Source organism: Scyliorhinus canicula, chromosome 13 (genome assembly GCF_902713615.1).
Source record: "Scyliorhinus canicula chromosome 13, sScyCan1.1, whole genome shotgun sequence".
Classification (NCBI taxonomy): domain Eukaryota; kingdom Metazoa; phylum Chordata; class Chondrichthyes; order Carcharhiniformes; family Scyliorhinidae; genus Scyliorhinus; species Scyliorhinus canicula.
Window position 1 is genome coordinate 106,905,325 of NC_052158.1, and position 13,414 is coordinate 106,918,738.

The following is a 13,414-nucleotide window of genomic DNA, read 5'->3' on the forward strand; positions in this document are numbered from 1 at the left end:
CTTGTGGCAAGTTCAGGGTTTGTTGGTTATATTATTTCACTGGGAATGATCTGAAAAGAATGGCCTTGGGAGATTTGGGGAGAGGACAGCTTTAGTTGCCATGTATTGTGACATTATAAACATTTTATTAAAGTATTTACGGTACTGTTACATACTCATGAGTGCAGTTAGCTTGTACCCCCACATCCAAGGAATTACTTTCCCATGGTTCTGTAAAAGAAATAAGCAAGATGATCTGGTGAAATGAACAAATTGCACTGAAAGGGCTGTAATTAAATACAAAACATCAGAGCTCCTTAATAGGAATTATGCAAAGATAAGAATTTTTTACAGTCATTCATGGGTCATGGCGGTCGCTGGGAAGACCAATATTTATTTCCCATCCAGTATTGCTCTTGACAAAACACCACCTGAAACCGCCAAAACTCATGTTGTCTAGGTATTTCATAATTCTATTATGCAAGGATGTCTGAAATATTGACCCAGAGATCATGAAGGAATGGTGATTTAATTCAAAGATAGGGTGGTGTGTGATTAGGAGGTGAGGTGTTCCCATGTGGAAGCTTCCCTTGGCCCCCCAGGTAGTAGATATCACAGCTATTGGAGAAGGTGCTGTTGGAGAAGCCTTCATGAGTTGCTGCACTGCATCTTATAGATGGAATGCATTGTTGCTACAGTGTATCTGTTGTGGAAGGAGTCAATGTTTAAGCTGGTGGATGAGATGCCAAACAAGCCTTGCCTTGGAAGCTTCTTGAGTGTGGATGGAGCTGCACTTATTCAGGCAATTGGAGAGCATTCCATCACACTTCTGACTTGTAGTTAATGGATAGGCTTTGGGAAGTCAGGAGGTGAGTTGTTCAGCACAGAATTCCCAGCCTCTGTCTAGCGCTTGTATCACAATATTTATATAATCACTCCAGTTCAATTTCTATGCAATGATAATTGCCAGGATATTGATGGTGGAGGATTCAGTGATGGTAATGTCATTGAATGCCATGGGGAGATGGATGGATTATCTCTTCTTGGAGAAGGCCAATGCATGGCACATATGTCGCTAAACTTTTGCTTTCCACTTACCTGCATAAGCTTGAATGTTGTTGAGGTTTTGCTACATATGGGCATAGACGGCTTCAGTATCTGAAGAGTTGCGAATAGTTTTAAACATTGTGTAATCATCAACAAAAGTCCCCGGGCGCGATTCTCCACCCCCCCACACCAGGTGGGAGAATAGCGGGAGGGCCTCCCGACATTTTTCACGCCCTCCCGCTATTCTCCCCCCCCCCCCCCATGCCCGAACCATGCCACGAATCGCCGCTCGTCATTTTTTACGGCGAGCGGTGATTCTCCGAGGCCGATGGGCCGAGCGGCCGGGCCTTCATGCCCGTTTCAACATGGCAGCAAACACACCTGCTTGCTGCCGTCGTGAAATGGGCGCCAGATGCCCGTTTGGGGCATCCAGAGGACCAATTGGCACGGGAGCACCACGACTGTGCTCGGGAGGGAACAGGCCCGCGATCGGTGGGCACCGATCGCGGGCTGTGCGTCCGTAATGGACTCACTCTTTCCCCTCCGCCGCCCGGCAAGATCAAGCCGCCACGTCTTGCCGGGCGGCTGAGGAGAAAGACGCCAACTGCGCATGCGCGGGTTGGCGTTGTCCAACCTGCGCATGCGCGGCTGACGTCATCGGCCGCTTCAGCCGCCGTGACGCTTGACGTGCGGCCTTGATGACCGTCGTCAAGGCCGTGCCGCCGTGACGCAGGGGGCCGTGCTCCTACTCCCGCCCGGGGGGGAGAATTGATCTCAGAAGTGGCCGTGAAGGCTGCCGTGCGTCGCGGCCTGTCCCACGGCAGACTTTACGATTCTCCGCATTTGCGGAGAATCTCGCCCCCCATTTCTGACCTTGTGTTGGAGGGAAGGCCGTTGATGAAAGAGGTGAAGATGGTTGGGCCTAGGGTATATCTCAGAAGAACTCCTGCATCTACATCCTGGGCTGAAGATGATTGACCGCCATCAACCATAACCATATTCCTTTGTGCTAGGTATGACTCCAACCAGTGGAGAGTTTTGACCCTCATTCCCATTGACTCCAGTTTTGCTCGGGCTCCTTAATGCCACATTTGGTCAAATACTGCTTTAATGTCAAGGGCAATCACTCTTGCCTCACTTCTTGAAATCGGCTCCTTTGTCCACGTTTGGAACAAGGTTAAATGTGGCCAGGACCAAATTGCCCTTGCCAAACCTAAGCTGAACATCTTGTAGTTAAATTTCTGGTCAGTGGTGACCCCAGGATTCTGATATGGAGTATTCAGTGGGAAGATGCTTGAATTGTTGTCTCTTGTTGGAGATGGTCACTCCCTGGATATTTTGTGGCACAAAGATTACTTGCCACTTGTCAGCCCAGGTCTGAACATTATCTCGGTCTTAATGCATATGGGCATAGACTGTTTCAGCACGGGAAGAGTCGCAAATGGGCTACAAACTATGAACTATCATCAGCGAACATCCCTACTTCTAGCATTATGATGGAGTGAAGGTCAGCAATGAAACGGCTGGAATTTGTTGGGTGTTGACACTGACGTAAGGAACTCCCACAGCAGTGATCAAAGTAAGAAAATGAATTCCTTTACTTAAGTTTAGTAAAGAAACTCGTCAAAATGGCAATTGAAACTATTATCGCTGTTTCAGCAAACTCCACCAGAACCTTGATAGATCTTCAGCATTTGCAAAAAGTGTGCAAACGGAGATTAAGAAGAAAGAGCAAACTTGTATTTATGACTCCTTTCATGACTCTGGGACATCTGAACGCACTTGGCAGACAATGATAGGTGTAGTCACTTTTTGTAATTTTCGGGAAACACCACAGTGACTTAAAACATAGTAATACCCCATAAAAAAATAAGACAAACTTGAGAGAACTCCTCTACTGTTCTTTAAGTGGCGCTTGTGGGACTTTTATATGTTTAGCTGGGGGGATTGGTTGAACACCTAGCACCTCTAAAATCATAGTACACCCTCAATATGAGAGTAAAATCTATGTCTAGATTAATTGTCCAAATCCTGGGGTTGAGTTTAAACCTTAGAGGCAAGGGCACGACCATTGTCTTTGCTAATTAGGCATTTTGGCCAAATGATGCTGTACGAAATAACTGTCCTTTCAAATGAGGTTTTCCATGATGTTGATTTATATTTTGTTACAATAGAATTTCGTCAGTTTCCCACCGCATTTTCAGTTGGAAGGTTGTGCAACATATTTTATAATAGCAATCTCAAACATCTGGGAGCAATGTAAAAGTATGATTGATCAACAGTACTGCTTCAGCAACCTTCTCTGTCTGTTTAAGAAATGTATAACTGTGGATACAGATGACAGGATGACTTTTCTATATATTCATTCTTTACCGTTCCTGACATTTGGATTTCAAACCATTTGTTATTTTAAATCAAATGCCAAACAACTTGGGGCTGTGGTCATTCAATATATGTGAGCATACTCTGTACTCTCTATAAATGTATTTGCACTTGCCAATATTTTTCTTTCAACTTTTCAACTATGCATAGAGGCCAGAATGTATTCCATGATGATGTTTAAGTGGGAAAAATATCTTTATTGACACTCTCTGGTCAAGAATTTAATGCACGAACATCTCAATTCGTTACGTGCTTCAAATTTTTCCAGTAATGTTCCAAATTTTTATTCAATTTAACATGGTTTTGGAAAGTCGTATCATTTTTATTACAGTGATATGAGTTTGTTCAATAGCTGTGACAAATAAATTAAGTAAAAAGTAGCTTTTAATAGACAAATTACTTAATTTTACATGCATCTTGCTCCATGTGCTATTAATTGTAAATGTAGTCTAAGGATTTGCAACCTTCTCATTCACTTTGCCAACATGAATCAAAAAAAATAATTAAACTGGAAGTGCAGTGGCTTTGAACCGCATCACTGGGTAAGGACCTAAGAATCATCTTTAATCAGTTGACTCATGTCCAATTTGCAAGATGAATTAAAAAGATCATAATAATGAGAAGTATTGTGACCAATGAAGTATTCCACCCTTCTTCCCCCAGTGTGCCTTCACCTGGTAGTTGCACTGTATTGATTAATTGCAACAATACTGGCCTTGTTTAAAGTTTAGATATGATACCTGAGGGAAGCCACTTGCACTATTAATTAATCTTAATGAAACAACAGCTTGAACGGAGTGTGAGAGGATGTTTCCTAATGCAATAATATATCAAGATTTTTGTGTAATTATGTGAATAAATTTTACGTCTTGCAATCACACATGGCTGCTTCCATAAATATTATTCAGCACTATGGTTATGTGATGGGATTTTTTCTTTATTTGGTAACTCGGCTGATTACATTGATGGAGTGCAATATAGTAGAATGATTAGTCCACAGCAGTGCATATAGCTTTTTGAAATTGATGATAGTATGATAAAGAATGGCAATGTGTGTGATTGCTGTATTTGCAAGAATATAAGAGCTGGTCTGGGGTTTTCTTTTAGCGTGAAAACATCTTTTCAGATGGTCCTACTTGTGGTTAGTTTGAATGTATGTCTGCAAGATATTTGTACACCTCTTCTGGCCTCTTTGTGCATTCCCAATTATGACAGGTCCACCATTGGAGGCTGTGTCTTCAGTTGCCTCGGTCCCAAGTTCTGGAATTCTCTGCACCACCTTGTTTTCCTCCTTTAGGAATAGGGATAACCCTGGGAATTACAGGCCAGTTAGTCTTACTACTGGTCTGAAAACTCGACTGTGTTTGCAATTTTACCAAGATTTTTTTCAGTCACGGCCTGACACCCAGACATTTTGTGGGAAAATTCCACCCCATATACCCACCATTGTCCATTTCCCTTTGATAACTATGATTAAGAAAAATACCCTTATAACATATTCCCCTTGAATCTTTGAACACTTTGCACAAATTACCCTTTAATCCTCTTAATCCCAAATAATACAACCCTGGATTATGTAACCTCTCATTTTAATTTACCTCTTGATGTCCAGAAATCATTCTGGTAAAACTGCATTGCACTCCCACCAGGGCCAATATATCCTTCCTCTGGTCGTGTCCAGAACTGCTCACTTTACTCCAGGTTGGGTCCAACCATGCCCCTTCTTCTATTTCACGAGGTATAAAGGCTAGCATTCCATTAGCCTTTTTGAAAAATAAATTTAAGAGTACCCAATTAATTTTTTCCAATTAAGGGGCAATTTAGCATGTCCATACCTGCTACCTTGCACATCTTTGTGTTGTAGGCACGCAAACAAGAGGAGAATGTGCAAACTCAACACGGACAGTGAGCCAGAGCCAAAATCGAACCTGGGACCTCAGCGCTGTGAGACTGCACTGCTAACCACTGCGCCACTATGCTGCCCCTCCATTAGCCTTTTTGATTATTTTTTGCACCTGTTCACAATGTTTTAATGACCTGAAGACCTAGACCTGTTTCTTGCTTTTCACCATTTTAAAATACCTTGTTCTAAACTTTTGAGGTCCAAAGCGACTTCACAATTTTCCACATTGATATCCATTTGCCAGTTTTACCCAGCATACAGTCTGAAGAACTTGACTCATCTAACTCCACTAATATACCCATTCACCTGACCTATCAACATCGCTGTGTAATTTTATGTTCCCAGCTGCACTGCCCATCTTTGATTCATCAACAAGTTCAAATTTGTGTCTTTCTATTTCAAGTCATTATTTTTTTTTAAATTTAGAGTACCCAATTATTTTTTCCAATTAAGGGGCAATTTAGAGTGGCCAATCTATCTATACTGCACATCTTTGGGTTGTGGGGGTGAAACCCACGCAGACACGGGGAGAATGTGCAAACTCCACACGGACAGTGACCCAGGGCTGGGATTCGAACCCGGGTCCTCAGCGCCGTAGGTAGCAATGCTAACCACTGTGCCACCGTGCTGCCCCTTCAAGTCATTATTGAATAAATATTGAATGAATATTTGACGCTCTGACACAACTTTTGGTGGACACCAATAGTCACATACCGTCAATTAAGGATCTGGCCAATATGCCTACATTCTGTCCCCTCAGCCAATTTCCTCAGTCAATCATCTGCCTTCAATTCAATGAACCTCTTCTGAGGAACTTTATGAAATGTTTTCTAGCAGCCTATGTAAAGAACACCCATAAACATTTCCGTGTGCACATTACTTACCTCTTCAAAAGATTCAGTCAGAGGGCAGCACGGTGGCACAGTGGGTTACCCCTGCAGCCTCTCGCCGCCGAGGTCCCAGGTTCGATCCCGGCTCTGGGTCACTGTCTGTGTGTAGTTTGCACATTCTCCCCGTGTTTGCGTGGGTTTCGCCCCCACAACCCAAAGATGTGCAGGCTAGGTGGATTGGCCACGCTAAATTGCCCCTTAATTGGAAAAAAATGAATTGGGTACTCTAAATTTATTTTTTTTTAAAAAGAAGATTCAGTCAGCTTCACTGGGGATGACCTGCCCTTTACAAATACATGTTGACTCTCTGATCAGCTGAAAATATTGGAGGTGTTCAATCACCCTGCCTTAAGTATTGACTCTAGCCTTTTCCCAACAACAGATGTTAGACTAATTAGTATACACATCTCTTGCCTTTCTTAAAAAGCAGAACGACATGCCAAATTTTATAACCTAAAATAACTGGTTCTGAATCAAGAAAATGGAAGGTTATAGTTACGTCATTTGCAATGTTCTCACCTACTTTTAAGATCTTGGGTGGAAACCATCTTTTCCTGAATTCTTGTCATTCTTTAGTGTTATTGATTTCTCCATTACTCTTATTTTGCTTCGCTTAATCTTTCTGTCACTGATTCTCTAATAGTTTCCCTGGGACGTCAGGAATACTGACGTCTTACATCACTATAAATAATAAAGAAGAGTAATTAATCAACATACCTGCATTTCTTTACTTGCATTGACAATGGATGAAATTTTACCAGCTGTTTTTACCTGCTGTTTGGGTTGTAAAATGGAAATGGGAGAGAAACCGAACATGTTCCCACCACCGGTGGGTATTCCATTTTACAAGGTCACCGAAATCTTATGAGCAACGGAGCTGAGTATTTCCTTTTCATTCACTAATTGAGCGGTAGTGATATTGTCACTGGATTAGTAATCCATAGACCCAGGGTAATGCTCTGGTGACCCAGGTGGAAATCCCATCACAGCAAATGGTGAAATTTTAATTCAATTAAAAGAAATCTGGAATTAAAAGTGTGATGATGACCATGAAACCATTGTCGATTAAAATTAAGAACTATCTGGTTTACTAATGTCCTTTGGAGGAGGAAATCTGCCATCCTTATGTGGACTGGCCAACATGTGACTCCAGACGCACAGCAATGTGATTAACTCTTAAATGGCCTGGCAAGCCATTCAGTTCAAGGGCAATTGGGGATGGACAATAAATGCTGGCACAGCCAACGATGCCCACATCCCATGAATGAGTTTTTGACAGGCTTACGTCGCATGGTGAGTCCATCAGTTACATCAAGGCAGCTTTCCAGCAGCTTACTTGCAACGGAGGCCTTCTTTCCTGGGTGCACATTGGTCCAAGAAGAGCTCACTGCGGCACCCATGGTCGCTTCCATTGCTCCAATGGCACCGCTGGAAAGTTCATGCCTCCACTTGCCAGGCCTGCTTGTCTGGCCTTAGCACATCTAGAAATCACTCACTAGCCCTTCGTACGTTTGTGGCATGAAAGTGCCCTCTTCTTCTCATAGGATCACAGAATTTGCAGTGCAGAAGAAGGCCATTCAGCCCATCGAGTCTGCACAGGCCCATGGAAAGATCACCCTACCTAAGTCCACACCTCCACCCTATCCCCATAACCCCACCTAACCATTTGGACACTAAGAGCAATTTAGCACGGCCAATCTACCTAACCTGCACATCTATGGACTGCGGGTGGAAACCGGAGCACCCAGAGGAAACCCACGCAGCCACAGGGATAGCATGCAGACTCCGCACAGACAGTGACCCAAGCCAGGAATGGTTTCTGGGACCCTGGTGCTGTGACGCAACTGTGCTAACCACTGTGCTACCGTGCTGCTGTGTGCTAGCAGCCTTAGGAGCAGCTCTACGGGCTATGGCCAAAGCCTGGAGCAAAATGACCAGATAGTGCACCCTCTCACTCATGTGCCTCGAATTCGTAGTCCAGCACAATGGTTCTGATTCAGAGAGATTTGCATGGCGACGTATTGTAGATGTCTTTTGACATACGTTTTCTGAATAAAAATCTCCTTTTCATGTTACTGTTCATTGTGGCAGGGATAATGTGCAGTTAGACAGCATTGTTGCACTGTTTAAAATACATATACTTCACCATCAATATACATAGTAAAATAATTTGCCAACAATAACTTTTCCTGAAGCGCACCTTTTGATTTGTTTGTTGCAGTTGACGGCTGAAATGATTCTGCGTATAGCCAATGAGCCAGTTCTCCCTTACAGTGTCCTGGATGTAGCCCTGGAGGTTCAAGAACAACTTAAAGGTTGTGTTTCTTTCAAAGTTTATGGCCTTTTGATAGTGCAAGTGTTATATTATTATTCATTTACATTAGAAGAATATGCTAACATTGACACACATCCTTTCCATCCTTTGTTGTCCTGAGTTCCAGATGAATACTTTTTCCAATCCCCAACATTGGAATTGATTGACACAAACAATTATTTTCTTCATTATGTATCCTCAGTATTTTCTTGCATGTTATATACTCATACCGTGTGGATATTCATATGAGTTTCTTTTTTAAATTTAGAGTATCCAATTAATTTTTTTTCCAATTAAGGGCAATTTAGCATGACCAGTCCAACTACCCTGCACATCTTTGGGTTGTGAGAGCAAAACCCACGCAGATACAGAGAGAATGTGCAAACTCCACACAGACCAGAGCCAGGATCGAACCTGGGACCTCGGCGCCGGGAGGCAGCAATGCTAACCACTGTGCCACTGTACTGCCCTATTCATATGAGTTTGACTATTTTTTTTGTCAATCTATCTGCCAAGATGAGCAAAGACCTTATCAGCAATACAGTGATTTAGGAGATGGCGTTTGTGTGATGTTTTGTGCTGTGTTTCTTTTGGTATAATTCTTAATTATATATTCTACTTTTTAAAGATGACAGTGTTGCTTCCGATCAAATGTTGGCATCAGCCAATGCACTGAGGGAAACTGCACAACTTTTTCAATCAGATGAAATGCGGCCAGCTTATAATCCAAAGGAGCGGGACCCTGCCCATTTGAGAATGTTGAATGATGTGCTGCAGAACCTAGAGAAAAACTTCCTTATTGAACGTGCTCCACCAGGCTATTATAGGTATGAATACATCCCTATGTATATGTTACAGAATGGGACAATATAAGTGGTATTTATGATACAGAATTTTCAAATCTCTGACCAATTGTAGTTGCTGTTTTGAAAGAAGAATATGGGAAATAATGGTTCATGATGCTTGCATACTTAATTAATGCTTCCAGTCCTCTGGCGCCACCCCCATATCCAAGGCTCAGTGGAAGATTATGGTAAGAGCAAATTTACATCCCTGCATCTCCCCCAGACTGAGTAACTTTTCTACTTTGAGAACTGATAACCTGTGACATACATCCCCTTTATCTATTTTTATCTCATCCAACATCATACTCACCCTCCTTTACTGCTACATAGCCAACATTCTCTTCCCTAGTGAAGACTCTTCCTTTGACTGCTGCTTTATACAGTGCATCTGTTTAAAGACTTTTGGGACCATTTTTACCATTTTTATGTGTGTTGGTAATTTATTCTCCTACTGTCTCTTTCCTCCTTATTGGACATTATATTACTGGACTAATAATCCCAACACCTGGACTAATGACCTGGAGACAAGTTCAAATCCCACCATGATAAATTCTGGAATAAAATGTTAGTAACAGTACCAATGACCACAGATCATTGTGAAATCATCTAATTCACTAATACCCTTCAGAGAAGAAAATCTGCCATTCTTATCTGATTTGGCCTTGATCTGACTCCACACCCCAGCAATGTTGTTGACTCTTAACTGCCCTTTGAAATGGCTTACAGCCTTGGTTCAAACATGGACAAAAGAGCTGAATGCCAGAGGTGAGGTGAGAGTGACTGTCCTTGACATCAAGGCAACATTTGACTGAGTATGGCATGAAGGAGCCCCAGCAAAACTGGAGTCAATGGGAATCACGAGCAAAACTCTTCGCTGGTTGGAATCATACCCGGCACAAAGGAAGGTGCCTATAATGGTTGGAGCTCAATCATCTAGCTCCAGGACATTACTGTAGGTATTCCTCCGGTTAGAGTCCTAGGCTCAACCATCTCCAGCTGCTTCATCAGTGGCCTTCCTTCCACCATAAGGTCAGAAGTGGGATGTTTATGGGCGGCATGGTGGTGTAGTGGTGAGCGCTGCTGCTTCACAGTGCTGAGGGCCCGGGTTCAATCCCAGCCCTGGGTCAGTGTCTATGTGGAGTTTGAACATTCTCCCCGTGTCTGTGTGGAACTCACTCCCACAACCCAAAAAGATATGCAGGTAGGTGAATTGGACATGCTAAATTGTCACTTAATTGAGAAAAAAAGCATTGGTTACTCTAAATGTATTTTAAAAAATGAAGTGGGGATGTTCGCAGATGACTCGGCCCCATTCATGAGTCCTCAGATACTGAAGCAACTCATTACCAAATGCAATAAGACCTGGGCAATATGCAGGCTGGGGCTGACAAATGGCAAGTGACATTTGCACATACAAGTGTCAGGCAATGACTATCTCCAACAAGAGAGATTCTAACCATCACCCCATTACATTCAATGGCATTACTATCACTGGGTTACCATTGACCAGAAACTGAACTGGATTGGCCATATAAATAATGTGGCTACCAGAGCAGGCATGAGGCTAGGACTCCTGCAATGAGTAATTCACCTCTTGACCCATCAAAGCCTGGCCACAATCTACAAGGCACAAGTCAGGAGTGTGATATTCCCCACTTGCCTGTATGAGTGGAGCTCCAACGACACTCAAGAACCTCAACCATCGAGGACAAGGCAGCCCACTTAATTGCTACCCCTTCCACAAACATTCAATCGTTCCACCACCGATGAACAGTAGCCGCTGTGTGTACCATCTATATGTTGTACTGCAGGAAATCGTCAAGGTTCCCTCGACAACACCTTCGAAACACACGACCACTACCATCTATAAGGACAAGGGCAGCAGATACCTGGGAACACCACGCCTGGAAGTTCTCCTCCAAGATACTGACCATCCCGAGTTGGAAATATATCGTCATATCTTCAGTGTTGCTGGATCAAAATCCTGGAATTCCCTCTCTAACTGCACTGTGGGTGTACCTACACTTCAGAGACTGCCGCGGTCCAAGAAGGCAGCTCACCACCACCTTCTGAAGGGATGGCAATGAATGCTGGTCGAGCCAGTGACGCCCACATCCTGGAAATGAATTTTTATAAAAGAACCACCGAATTGTTATGAGAATGTTACTGCTGTGTTGGGAATACTTTCAGCACAAGGAATAGAGTGATTCTAGAAAGCAGCTTGTGACCACTTTCTCAGGGGCAATAAAGGGTGGGCACGAAATGCTGCCCATGCCAGAGATGCCCACATCCCGTGAATGAATTTTTAAAAAAACGTTTTGGTTCTTCACCGGATTGTGAACCTTATATTTATTGTCATACACTTCCTATTTTGTTTCATTTTGACCTCTATATCTTTTGTTATCCAGGGCCCAATATCTTTTTATGCTCCTCCTTTCCCTCATGAGAATGCATCTATACCCAAACTACCTCCTCTTTGAAGGCCTCTTGTTGTTCAATTGTTGTCTGACCCGCTAATTTTTGATTTCAACCAGATCCCTTTTCAACTCACTGAAGTAAATCCATCTGCAGCTAAGCAATTTCATACTTGATTTTGTTTTATCATTCTCCATAACTATTCTGCACCGTATTCCTAATGTTCCCCAGATTCTCTGCCACTGAAATCTGCGCCACTTACTCAATAAGGAACTTCATTCCCCAGAACTCGGTCCATCTAATTTTTCCTCATTGGACTGGAAATGCATTGACGAGAAAAATTCTCTTGTACGTATTTCAGAAATGCATCTCTCGCTTTGTCCTTCACTGTGTCACTATATTCCAGCCTGTATTAGGATAATTGAAGAACCCCAGTTAACACGAGTCTACATTTTGTAATTTGTCCCAAATTTGCTCCACAACTTCCCACTGTTTGGTGGTCTGTAGTAAACATACGGTAGCGCAATAGCCCATCTATTGTTCCTTAAGCCTATTCAAATAAATTCTGACTACACCCCCTCACAACACATCAAGCCTCTCCAGTGCATGATAATTCTTTGATCAATATTGTCATGACCCCTGACACTTCCCTGTCTGGATGCTGAATTTAGTAGTACAAAATCCCAACACCAACTCACGGATTTCTCCGAATCCAACCTAAACAAGCAGTAATATAAAAGAAACTATAATGATACTCTGTGCACCTTGCAAAGAGACCTGATTCAAAATTAAAGCATTGATAGATAACTAATTAGCTCTGGGACTGTTGAGCAGCTTTTATTTTATTATTTGAGTCTACACTTCTGAGCATTGATAAACACATTCCAGCTGTTCATTGTAAAATGTCATTTTAAATAACGAGAGATTGGGAAGTGTTGGAATTCAGCGGGGTCTGGGCGTTTTTGTACACAAATCACTAAGAATTGCCAAGATGGTTGAGCCCAGGATACTATCCTGAGGAACTCCTGCAGTGATGTCCTGGATGATTGACCTCCAACAATCTCAATAATCTTCCTTTGTGATAGGTATGATGCCAACCAGTGAAGAGTTTTCCCCCTGATTCCCATTAACCCCAGTTTTGCTCGTGCTCTTTAATGCTTCAATCAGTCAAATGCTGCTTTGATGTCAAGGGCTGTCGCTTACACCTCACTTCATGAATTTAATAATAATAATCATCTTTATTGTCACAAGTAGGCCTACGTTAACACTGCAATGAAGTTACTGTGAAAAGCCCCTAGTCGCCACACTCTAGCGCCTGTTCGGGTACACAGAGGGAGAATTCAGAATGTCCAAATTACCTAACAGCACATCTTTCGGGACTTGTGGGAGGAAACTGGAGCACCTGGAGGAAACCCACGCAGACGCAGGGAGAACGTATAGACTCCGCACAGACAGTGACCCAAGCTGGGAATCGAACCTGGGACCCTGACGCTGTGAAGCCATAGTGCAGCCCTATTTTCAGTTCTTCTGTCGACGTTTCGACCAAGGCGGTATTGAGGTACTGATCCAATGGATCAGTTCTACACTCTGCAGTCCTGCTATTCAGATCTCGGCACTGCAAATGACAGGAAACACGCTA

General features: G+C 42.9%; 1 protein-coding gene across 7 annotated transcripts in view; it reads left to right on the top strand.

Annotated features, from left to right (window-relative positions):
* Positions 1-13,414, top strand: part of LOC119975416 (inactive N-acetylated-alpha-linked acidic dipeptidase-like protein 2) — a 1,151,524-nt gene that overhangs the window by 1,118,454 nt on the left and 19,656 nt on the right. For all 7 annotated transcript variants that reach the window (XM_038815043.1, XM_038815042.1, XM_038815041.1 and 4 more), the window contains 2 exons: positions 8,423-8,516; positions 9,144-9,342. In XM_038815043.1, coding sequence (XP_038670971.1) covers positions 8,423-8,516; positions 9,144-9,342 — 293 coding nt within the window. The remainder of the gene's footprint in view (positions 1-8,422; positions 8,517-9,143; positions 9,343-13,414) is intronic.